General features: G+C 43.1%; 2 protein-coding genes across 2 annotated transcripts in view; both read left to right on the top strand.

Annotated features, from left to right (window-relative positions):
- Positions 1–11,414, top strand: part of LOC115729247 (disease resistance protein RUN1-like) — a 1,053,956-nt gene extending 1,042,542 nt beyond the window's left edge. Inside the window, exons 6-7 of the mRNA XM_048275572.1 lie at positions 9,545–9,703; positions 10,767–11,414. Coding sequence (XP_048131529.1) covers positions 9,545–9,703; positions 10,767–11,414 — 807 coding nt within the window. The remainder of the gene's footprint in view (positions 1–9,544; positions 9,704–10,766) is intronic.
- The window catches only part of LOC125314483 (tRNA-specific adenosine deaminase TAD2-like), a 636,221-nt gene that overhangs the window by 512,650 nt on the left and 110,822 nt on the right, over positions 1–12,749 (top strand). The window lies entirely within an intron of this gene.

Raw genomic sequence — 12,749 nt, 5'->3', positions numbered from 1 at the left:
ATGACTAAAATGCTCTTCGGTTCAAGTGAAAAATTGGGTACTCCTCAAGGGCAAATGGGTAATTTCCCATTTCCAGTCCAAATTGTATTTTTCCTGAACCGTTTGGGCGAACCGCGAAGAAATTTGTACACTAGATGAGGAAACGTCCAAAATTTATTTATTGAAACCCCCGAAGGTCTGACGTCAAATTCTGAAGCTCGATTCGCGATCAATTTCAATCAATAGAAATTTCAGCGTATCTCAAACTAACGGACGGCTTTTAGGAGTTACGCGTATCAACCCGTGATTAAAATCACGTTTAAGAATTACTCAAACCATGGCGACCTTGGTTGTCATTCAATTGTGAGGGTTAATCACTAGTCTCGATGGTCGCGATCGTTATAAAATAATTTAGGGACGTTTGGAACCCATACGAGGTCAAACGGAATCACCCGGTGATCCAAGCGTAATATATTATCCAAATCGTTCCTTAATCATTCTAGGATCGGCCTATATTGGTCCAAAATATTCCCTCGACAATTTTTATGGCTAAAGAGTCGGTCCAGAATCAAGTTCTTAGGTCCACGTACTTGATTTTTCTAGCTAGCCATTCCCATTTGGTTAGTCTGCTCGGAATGGACCATTTATGAGTGAGATTAAACTGAAATACATCAATGAGACTTTTCATTTATTCAAAACTTCAAAACGAGTCGGATTACGGGATGTCACAATTCTTCCCCCTTACAAAAATTCCGTCCTCGAAATTTACAACAAAACTTATCTATTCAAACAAATGGGGGTGCGGTTGCCTCATCGTTTCTTCATTTTCCCAGGTTGCCCCTTCCGTTCCATGGTGCTCCCATATCACCTTCACTAGTGAAAATGTTTTGCTCCTCAGAACTTGTTCCTTTATGTCTTCTATTCGCATTGGCCTTTCTACGTAGGATACCCTTTCATCAACTTCCACAACCTCATGATCCAACACATGCGTTGGGTCCGGTTCGTACTTCCTCAACATGGACACATGAAAAACGTTATGGACTTGGGACAAGTTCAGCGGCAAAGCAAGTCGATAAGCTAACGTCCCAATCCGTTCCAGGATTTCAAATGAACCTACGTACCTCAGACTTAATTTTCCTTTCTTCCCAAACCGAGATAAGTCTCTCATCAGCAACACTTTCAAGAAAACATGGTCTCCCACTTGGAATTCCAACGGTCTACGTCGTCTATTCGCATAACTCTTTTGACGACTTTGGGCAGTCTTTAGCCTTTCTCTGATCACTTTCATTGCCTCAACAGATTGCTGAACTAGCTCGGGTCCCGTTATACTTCTCTCGCCAACTTCATCCCAACGTACTGGAGTTCCGCAAGCTCTGCAGTACAACGCTTCAAACGGTGCCATTCCGATACTCTGCTGGAAGCTATTGTTGTAGGCAAACTCCACTAAATGTAGCTGTTCTTCCCAACCACCTTTAAAATCTATTATGCATGCCCTCAACATATCATCAAAAGTCTGAATTGTTCTCTCCGATTGTCCGTCTGTCTGAGGATGATACGCGGTGCTATATTGCACTTGAGTTCCCATGGCATTCTAAAGACTTTTCCAGAAAGTTGCGGTAAACTTAGGATCTCTATCCGATGTAATTGTTATTGGCACCCATGCAACCGAACTATCCGGCTCATATACAACTCAGCATACTTTTCTATTGCGAAATCCTTTCGCATCGCCGAAAAATGTGCAGACTTAGTCAATCTGTCCACAACTACCCAAATTGAATCGTGCCCTCTCTGGCTTCTCGGTAACCCCATGACAAAGTCCATGGTAACGTGCTCCCATTTCCACTCGGGAATCTCCAGTGGTCTAAGTAATCCACCAGGCTTGCAATGTTGTGCCTTTACTTGTTGGCATGTCAAACACTTAGCCACATGCTTGGCCACATCTACTTTCATTCCATTCCACCAAGTAATGTTGTTGGCACGATTCTGATACATTTTTGTGCTGCCTGGATGCACACTATAACCGCTTCGATGAGCTTCTGACAAAATCGTTTCCTTAAGCTCCTCATCATTAGGGACACACAGACGTCCACGAAATTTCAGGATTCCGTCCTTGGCCACTTGAAATTCAAGTTTCCTCTTGGTGGCATCCATCTCTAAAATTTTCTGAATATCGGGATCCTCCGACTGCAATGCCTTAATCCTCGCCTGAATCTCGGGTTCAATTCTCAGAGTTGCCAACGGGCTTGAGAGATTACAAACTTCCAACTTAAACTCCGAATTTCTCAACTTTTCAACTAAAGTCCATTCTTTCACCATCAAATGCGCAATGCTCGACTTCTAACTAAGAGCATCCGCTACTTTATTCGCTTTTTCAGGCTGATATAAAATATCACAATCGTAGTTCTTTAGTAATTCCATCCAACGGCGCTGTCTCATATTTAACTCTTTACGGGAGAACAAATACTTCAAACTCTGATGATTCGTATAGATCCGATACTTTTCTCCCCACAAATAATGCCTCCATATCTTCGATGCAAAAACAATCGCTGCAAGCTCTAAATCATGCGTTGGATAGTTCTGCTCATGAGGCATCAATCGCCGCAACGCATACGCGACCACCCCGCCATGTTGCATTAATACGCATCCGAGTCCCTTTAGAGAAGCATCGCTATAAATTTCAAATCCCCCATGATTCGATGGTATCGTCAGAACTAGTACCGTCATCAACCTATGTTTCAGTTCTTGGAAACTCCTCTCACACTTATCTGTCCATTCAAGGCGAGTTTCCTTCTTCTTTAGCTGTGTTAACGGTATAGCTATCGAAGAGAACTTTTCTATGAACCGTCTATAATATCCCGCCAAACCTAGAAAACTTCGAACCTCCGTGACGCACGTCGGTCTTAGCCAATTCACCACAGTCTCAATTTTCATCGGGTATACCGAGATTCCATTACCCGAGACAATATGTCTTAGAAACGCTACTCGATTGAGCCAAAATTCACACTTACTAAATTTGGCATAGAGAGCGTGCTCCCTTAAAGTCCGTAGAACTATGCTCAGATGGTGTTCATGTTCCTCCGAGCTCCTCGAGTACACCAAAATATCATCGATAAACACAATGACAAACCGATCCAAGAATTCTCCCAACATCCGATACATCATATCCATAAAGGCAATTGGGGCATTGGTCAATCCAAAAGGCATGACCGTGAACTCATAATGCCCATATCTAGTACGGAAAGCGGTCTTCGGTATGTCCACCTTCTTGATCCTTAACCGGTACTAGCCCGTCCTCAAATCAATCTTAGAAAATACTGAAGCGCCTTGCGATTGATCGAACAAGTCATCTATCATTGGCAATGGATACTTGTTCTTAATGGTCACTTGATTCAATCATTGATAGTCAATGCATAATCGCAATGACTTGTCCTTTTTCCTTACAAACAACACCGGCGCTCCCCAAGGCGATGCACCGGGGCGGATAAATCCTTTATCCAGCAATTCTTGCATTTGAACCTTCGATTCCTTCAACTCTGAGAGGGACATTCCGTAGGGCGCCTTGGAAATCGGTTATGTCCCCGGTGCTAACTCAATCACAAATTCCACTTCTCTTTCAGGTGGCAATCCCGACAATTCTTGAGGAAAGACATCGGGATAATCGCGCACCACAGCTATATCCTCTAGCCTCGGTCCTTCAATCGACGAATCCACCACTGCAGTCAAATATCCTTAGCATCCTTCCTTTAACAACTTAGTCACTTCCAGTGATGAGATCAAGGGAATCGAGATTCCTCCTCGACTTCCCACAAACTCGAATCTAGGATGACCAATAGGATTAAATTGGATCACCTTGCTACCACAATCAAAAATAGCTCTTTGCTTTCCCACCCAATCCATTCCAATTATGACGTCATAGTCATGCATAGTCAAAACCGCTAGGTCTATTAATTATTCTCTACCGCCAATGACTATCTTACATCCAGTACACCCTAAGGTAACCAATACTTTATCCTTTAAGGGTGTAGTTACGTGCAACATTACTTCTAGCGCTTTTAACTCAATCCCAACTAATTCCACAAATTGAGCAGATACAAATGAATGGGACGCTCCAGAATCAAATAAAGCATATGCAAGATGATCACATAAGGAGACCGTACACGTGATCACACCAAGCGCATTCTCTGCCTCATTGCGCGCCACCGCATACATTCTCCCTTGCGTCGCCGGTCCGTTCCGGTTATTCTGTGGAGTGGCTCTAATATGAGGTCTCGCCCGGAGTCTTTGGGGCCGAAATCGCTGTTCTGGGGCTAGCTCCGGGCAACTCCTTATATGATGATCAAATTTTCCACATTTGCAACACGCCCCCGTCCTACTCGGGCAAGGCCCATTCCCGTGCCTTCTTCCACAAAGTCGGCAATTCTGGTTGAACTAATACACCGGCTTCCCATTATTCCTCCCGATCGGAGGGACAAAACGCCTATTTCCCATCATTGGCCTCTTGCCAAACCGGCGGTTGCCCCCGGCCGGCATGAACCGCGATCCAAATGCGGCAACCCTCTCTTTCATGTCTCGCTCCACCATTTGACCCCGCTCATACAACTCATCATAGTCTCTCGGGTTCAGCGGGATCAACCGATCGCGAAACTCCAGCCTCAATCCGTCCCGAAACCTCCTCGCTCTATCTAGCGAATTCTCTACCATCTTCGGTGCATACTTCGACAATCTCGAGAATTCAGCCTCATACCGATCTATCGTCATATGGTTCCGCCAGAGCTACTGAAATTCCAACATCTTATGCTCCCGAGCGGTTTCTGAAAAATACTTTCCATTGAAAACTTCCGTGAAAATAGTCCAATTCAAAGCGGTATCCTCCGGGAAAACTCTTCCCTTGGTGGCCTTCCACCAATCACTAGTCGTATCTTGAAGCTGATACACCGCCAGGGTCACTTTCTCCTCCTCGGCGCAACCCAATACCTCAAATGCTTTTTCCGGATCTTCTATCCAACAAGGTGTAGCTTACGGGTCACCTTTCCCGATAAACTTCGCCGGTTTCAATTTCAAGAACTGCTCTACCAACCGATGCATCCGTCTATTCCCATTGTCGTTCCCCCGATTGACATTGCCTCCATGGGCAGCGGCAGCAGCAGCAGCCTCGGCGGCTTGGGCAATAGCAGCGGCTCGTTCTCGAGTCTGCCTACCCATGAGATTCCCAATCTCTTCTAAAGCCCTAAGGACTCCGTCCACTCTTGGATCTTCCCTAACGGCTGTTCTTGAACTAGAGGCTCCCCTAACCTCTACCTTGATTTTCCATTTCCATCAACTTTCTTCACAACACCTGAACCAAAATAATTCCACCAAGGAATTAGAAACCTAAACCATCTACTCGAATCTAGCAGTCTCACACTACTTAACATAGCAACTAGCATAAAGCTAAATGTCGTTTCTAGAAGAACGATTCAACAAACAAACCAAACACTCAGCACGATAGTAGTCAATCAAGCAAATCACAAAGGCACATTCAAATTCCCCGTATAACGCATTTAGCTTGCGCAAACACCTAAGGTCTCTCTGTCTAACCATCCCAAAGTCATCGCTCCTTATCACTCCATATCTCTTCCAAACATGAATCGAGCTGACCTTGCTCTGATACCACTCCAAACGGGGATGTCACAACCCGAATCCTACAAGCCGTCGACATCCCACCTGGCCACGACCGTGTACAGTTCTCCCGGATCCAAAGGCCAACAAAATTAAAACAACATATGCGAAAGCAACAACAATCTCCGTACAGAAACCAACAAAACTACGATAACTTGGGATGGTAAAACACACTTATGTACATATATACATAATTGCTACAAACTCGTCAAACCTAGGGCTTCGAGGGTCACTGTACAAGCCCGTGACCACCTATAACAAAAAGAGACGTGGTCGAAGCCTGCTACACAACCAAAATAAAACACTCTACAAAAGTCGGGAGGCCAACTATCCTAGGCCTCGTTCTCGCTATCCGGTACAATCTTATCTACAGCTGGTAGCTCATCCTCGTCCAACTCTAGGGGCTGCTCAAGATCTGAAGGCTCCACAACTTCCCCATCTTCGGTAGGTACCGCGGCTACGGGGTTAGGCGCCAAAACTCCAGGTCCATCATCTGGATGCACTACCACGCCATCCGGAGGAGCAGCATTTACTGGATCAAACTCTCCAACTCCATCGAAGGGAACATCAAATCCTCTCAACGGTCCCACGGTCATATTACTGTGGCGGTACGTCCAAGCTACATACGTATGGGGCTTCCAGTAGATCTCCCCCGTGTCAACCCAAATCGTTGTCGCGTGCCTACAATAAACTTTGTTTTCCCCCACCGGATATTCTGTTACTAAGGTATTCATGTCTTGGGGAACACCGAACCTCCGGGGCGAGTCATTCATGCTTGCGGCGGAGGGTCCGAAATAAACAACGAGCCCACGACGGGATGAGATAAAATCTCAGTAAGCTAGCCCCTAATCCTAGATTAGGGCTCTAGTGCCTCCAGACACATTTTCAGTGAATAATTTCCAACAATCCTTATTTCTTACCTAAAAATTCCACAATTAAAAATCCAGAAAAATTCCATTCTTTCTCCGAAAATTCCCACACCTTCTCAAATATTCTACGTTACTCCCGTTTCGGCGTTCCACGCCTCATTCTGACAATAAAATATTCCACGTGCTCCGGGACCCGCGTTTAACGCATCAAGCCATAATATAAATAGCCACATTACTCAAAAAAATTCCACGTTACTCCACCGACATCATACAAGTTCATAACATTGAGCCTCGGACCTTTATAGAACACGGCTCTATATATATACCAGGGTCTCAGACACAAAGGAATACGACCCAAACATCTCGGTCTTGGACACATAGGAACACGACCGGATTAAGTCTCGGACAATTAGTCGAACACGACGCAATTTGGTCTCGGACGACTTAATTGAACACGACTTTCATACCTTCTCGATCTTAGACAATCAGACTAATACGGCTCACTTTGGCCTTTGACGACTCGATTGAATACGACCCTCATATTTTCCGATAATAGATCGCGACCACGTGATTCGCTCACGTTAGAGAATTAATAAATCGGGACCACCCGATTAATTCACGTTAATCCATAGATTAATCCAGACCACCCGATCAATTTATACTACCACAAAATTCAATCTACGCCACACGACCATATTTATGCTAGCGTAGCAATAAATAAATACGTACGATTAAAATTATACTAACGTGCAATTAATACGCACCATACAATTTAATTATACCAACGTGGAAATTTATCGGGGCCGAACAATTTAAATATTCTAACGTGCAATTAATTCACTACTATAGTACTAAACTATAACAATACCACATTTAATTAATTCCATGGCATAACAACATATTATCATATAAAAGCAACTATAGTTAAAATATAACCTAACCCTAGTTCAAAAATTAACTAGAGTTAATAACTAACCTAACCATGATTAAATAATAGCATAAAGTAACTAGAGTTAGGCATAAAGAAACTAGAGTTAGCAAAAGTAACCATGGTCCAACTTTGACCATGCAATTATCCTCTTGAATTCACTATTCACTTCAAGAACATGGTTTCTCTCTCCTCAAAACTTCATTCTCGGCCAAGGAATAAAAATGGCCAAAAACAACCAAGTTTTCACCAAAAACTACATAATCTATGGTCTATTAGCACCCTAGATACCTAATATAAGGTTAGGGACCAACTTATAACAATTTTTGCAAGTTTTCCGGCAAGAAACAGGCGAAGAAATCTTGGTTCCAACCGGCGGCTCCGGAGACTCCCTTGCTCGGCTAAAAATCCACAAAACTCCGGCGGTTCAAGGTGGTTCGGGTGGTAGTCGAGCTCCGGCGATCCAAGGCGAATCCGGCTAGGCTTAGGAAATTTTTCGGCAATGGAAGTGGGAGGGAGAGTGAATTCGGCCAAGGGGTGAGGTAGAGTGAGAAAGTGAGGTGGAGAGAGAGAGTGTTCTTGAAAAATGAAGAAGAAGAGAGCCAAAAACATTAATTAATAAAAGGCTAGATAATTCAAGGGTGGATATTTTGGTGTCTTGAATGCAAGAAGGGCAAAAATAGAATTCCCCCCACAAGACTAGTCAAATGACTAAAATGCTCTTCGATCCAAGTGAAAAATTGGGTACTCCTCAAGGGCAAATGGGTAATTTCCCATTTCCACTCCAAATTTTATTTTTCCCGAACCCTTTGGGTGAACAACGAAGAAATTTGTACACTGGATGAGGAAACGTCCAAAATTTATTTATTGAAACCCCTGAAGGTCCGACGTCAAATTATGAAACTCGATTCGTGATCAATCTCAATCAATAGAAATTTTAGCGTATCTCAAACTAACGAGCGGCTTTTAGGAGTTACGCGTATCGACCCGTGATTAAAATCACGTTTAAGAATTACTCAAACCATGGCGACCTTGGTTGTCATTCAATTGCGAGGGTTAATCACTAGTCCCGATGGTCGCGATCGTTAGAAAATAATTTAGGGACGTTTGGAACCCATACGAGATCAAACGGAATCACCCATGATCCAAGCGTAGGATATTGTCCAAATCGTTCCTTAATCATTCTAGGATCGGCCTATATTGGTCCAAAATATTCCCTTGACAATTTTCATGGCCAAAGAGTCGGCTCAGGATCAAGTTCTTAGGTCCACGTACTTGATTTTCCTAGCTAGCCATTCCCATTTGGTTAGTCCGCTCGTAATGGACCATTTCTGAGTGAGATTAAACCGAAATACATCAATGAAACTTTTCATTTATTCAAAGCTTCAAAACGAGTCGGATTACAGGATGTCACACGTTACTTTAGAATTTTGTGTGAGATGAAAATTAGCTTGGGGAGAATTGAGCCGTAGTGTACTAATTTGAAAGTTTTGTGAGATAAAAAGTGAGTTCGAGATAAATGTACATGCCTGTTTGGGATTGTTAATGGGGTTAACCCTAATTTTTTCTATGATTGTCTATTAAAAGTTATTGGTGAATATTTTTTATATTGTGTATCTATCTAATATACAATTCTTTCGAATGAATCTAAAACGTAAAATGATAAGAGTAATTCTGATTTGTTAAAGTGATCATAAAAACCAAATTTCTGGGTTAAAGTCTCCCATGATTGTGCCACGTGGCTTAATCTCATGTAAACTTTAACCCCTCTCTCCCTCCGCGCCAGTGCACACACATCTATATATATCCACACATATTAATGGTAAAGTTTCCTAGTGTTCAGTAATTTCTTTGTACAATGTGTAATTCTACAAAATTCAGTTTATCGTAACTCCAAACGAAAAGTTAATTAATAGGTTAAGAAATTTACTCATAACCCTGAATAGTACATTCCAAGTTGCCTGATCTAACTATTCTCTCTACTTCGTTTCCCATGAAGAGTGCTGAGGCCTAAGAATGAAACTCCTTAAAAGTGGCAACAACATCATACAAACACTCCCTTTTTACCTTTCAGAATATTTATCAAGAGTTGGTTTCGTTGTTTTTGCAGGGCTTCCAACAATTGAAGTACCTTAATTTCAGTAAATGTAAGTCACTGGTTCGTATGCCCGACCTCTCATGTACTCCAAATCTCGAGGAATTGGATCTCAAGCATTGCAAAAACTTGGAAGAAGCAGACGAGTCGATTGCAGATCATGCCAATTTACGGGTTTTGGATTTAGAGGGGTGCTATAGACTTAGAGTTTTTCCAGAAGTGCTCAAGTCAAAAAATCTCCAAGCTCTCCGTCTTGCTTCTTGCAAAAAAATTTCAAGATTCCCTCGTATTCCAAATAAACTCGTAGGTCTGAAAGAGCTAAATTTACGAGGGACCTCTATTACCCAACTTCCTGAAACAATAGCAAATCTTATCTCTTTGGAGACACTGGATTTAAGCAATTGCGAATACCTGTCACATCTTCCGTCTAGCATTTACAACTTACCAAACCTTAAAGAATTGAACCTTCAATATTCTAGTGGGTTAGAAAGGTTCCCAAAGTATGACGACTCAGTTGGTCCGCGCACAGAGACCGGACTTCCAAATTTACGCATATTAGACCTTGAGGGGTGTTCTCTGCATGGAGTAGAGTTTCTTGAAAATCTTTCCTGTTGTCCCCTTTTAGAAGTACTGGATCTTTCTATGAACCATATTACCAGCATTCCTACGTCAATCCAAAAGCGTTATCATTTGTCCGTATTGAGAGTTTCAGGTTGCCGTCAATTACGAGAGTGTCCCGAGCTTCCACCATTTTTAAAGGGGTTCCGGGCGCAAAATTGCGAATCTCTGGGAAATACTGGACATTTAACTTCATTTCATCAATTTGTCGGCAGAGGGTTGACCATGTCTCGTATTTCCTCACTTACACAGGTTAGATTCTCTGTCTCTCTCTCTCTCTCTCACGTACATCGATGTGGAGTATGTATTTTGAATCCGGTGTGTAATGGAGCTGGAAAACTAAAGAAAATGCAAGGTCGGAGGCTTAAGAAAAACAAACAAATACTAAGGGATTCTGCACGCAGATGCATGTAATGGAGGTGTCTATGCGTTCTTTTATGGGAATAATCTGTACATGTGAATGCAAGCAAGGATCATCGGATCTCCACTCATTTATAGAGCTCTAGTAGGAAGTGGAATTCGCTAGGATTACTTACTAAACTCAAATTGAATTCTTTTATTTGGGTACAAATAACAAACTTGGTTACTTTCTAATGGTCGTCTATCTTCATGACACCAGGGTCCTCATTGCTCTTTTCTTCTCTCCGGAAGTAAGATGCCAGAGTGGATCTTCACTGTTGATAGCAAGGTGCCACTCGTCCCTATTGATGGCAAGGTGCCAGAGTGGATGCAGATTGGAGACTATAGCCCTGTTGAAAAGTGCTCCGTATCGCTCATGGTTTCAAAAGGCTCGTATAAGAAGTTTCTTGGTTTGGCACTTTGTGTTGTTGCCCTTAGACATTATTCGAAAGCGGAAGCCTCTTTGACAATTCGACTACATGTTAATGGCAAATGGCGGCGTTCCAGGCGAGAAGAATTCCCTGATTTGAGTAAGTGTCATATCTATATCCAGTATTTCATTCGGGATAATCTGTGGGGAGACATCGATTTTGGCCAAATTGCTGGGAGGTATGCACAACTTAGCCTTACGGTGAGAGGAGACGTTGTAGCATGGGGACTCCGAATAATATGCGAGCCACTAGAGAACGATTTGTGGATTGAGATTCTGAAAAACCGACTAATGGATCCACATGTACTCTGTGAGGTTGTTCCTGGATCAGCAGATTCAAAAGCCGAGAGTTCACTTATGTACGAAGACAATTCCATCAAAACAGATCTTCATGAACGCTTGCAAGATTGTCAAATAAGTGCTGAGGAACAAAGTTAAATGGTAGAAAGAGAAATGAAGAGCTTATTCTCACTCGAGGGTTGCGGACCAAGATGATGTGGACTTTTAATTCGATTGGCAGAGATGAGAATGGTGGTGATTGGCTCGCAGCTTTGTTGTTAGAATAATGGGAACTTGCTACGGAAGCAATTCGTAGGTAATTGAACTCAACTGATCTTCATTTGAGTGTGTTCTTTCTCCTCGTTTTCTTTTCTCAACCATGTGCTGCTACTTACTGCTCACTGTAACTGTCACGATCCGAACCCTGCGAGCTCGCAAACATCCCCTCTGACCACGATTGCGTACAGTTCTCTAGGATCCAAAGGCCAACAATATTATAAAACATCGTGGAAGCAGAACTATTCCTCCTACAGAAATCAACAACATTACGATAACTTAGGATGGTAAAAACACACTTATGTATATATATACATAATTGTTACAACCCTCAAACTTAAGGCTTCGGAGGCCACCGTATAAGCTTGTGACCACTTATAACAAAAAGATCTCATGGTCGAAGCCTACTATACTTAAAAAAGAAAACACTATACAACAGCTCAAGAGACCAACTACCCTAAGCCTCGTCCTCTCTATCGGGCATTATCTCGTCTATGGCTGCCAGCTCGTCCTCATCCATCTCCGGCGGCTGCTCCGCATCCGAAGGCTCGACGATCCGTACATCCTCTCCTAGCGCCACGACCTCCGGGTCAGATTCTGAGTCTTCAAGACCGGTGTCTAGGCTCATCACTACACCGTCGGGAGGTGGAGTGCTAGTGGGGTCTCATTCCCCAACACCATCGTAGGGAATATCGAAGCCGGTCGGTGGTCCCACTGTCAAGTCCCCGTGGCGGTATGTCCACGCCTCATACTTGTGGGTTTTCCAAAAGAGCTCTCCGGTGTCCACCCAAATAATAGTCACGTGCCTATAATACACCTTTTCTTCTCCCACCGGATACTCGGTAACTACTGTATCCATGTCTCGTGGGATCTCGAACCTCTAGGGCGGATCATTCATTGTTGCGGCAAAGGGTCCGAAAAGAGAGAGCCCACGACGGGGTGAGATAAAATCTCAGCAAGAAAGCCTCTAATCCTAGTTTAGGGCTCTAGTGCCTCCAGACACAACCTCGGTGAACAATTTCGAACAATTCTTCCTTGAGTCAAAAACTCCACAAATAAATTCAAGAATATTCCATTCTTTCTCCAAAAATTGTCACACTTTTACAAATATTTTACGTTACCCTCAAATCGATATTTCACATCTCAGACTACCATAAAAATATTCCACGTTGCTCCAAAGCCGGCGTTCCACGCCTCAAGCTATCATATAAAATTCCA

This window comes from Rhodamnia argentea, chromosome 3 (genome assembly GCF_020921035.1).
Source record: "Rhodamnia argentea isolate NSW1041297 chromosome 3, ASM2092103v1, whole genome shotgun sequence".
NCBI classification, from domain to species: Eukaryota; Viridiplantae; Streptophyta; class Magnoliopsida; order Myrtales; family Myrtaceae; genus Rhodamnia; species Rhodamnia argentea.
The sequence above is the reverse complement of the archived record's forward strand: the minus strand, read 5'-3'. Positions and strand labels throughout refer to the sequence as shown.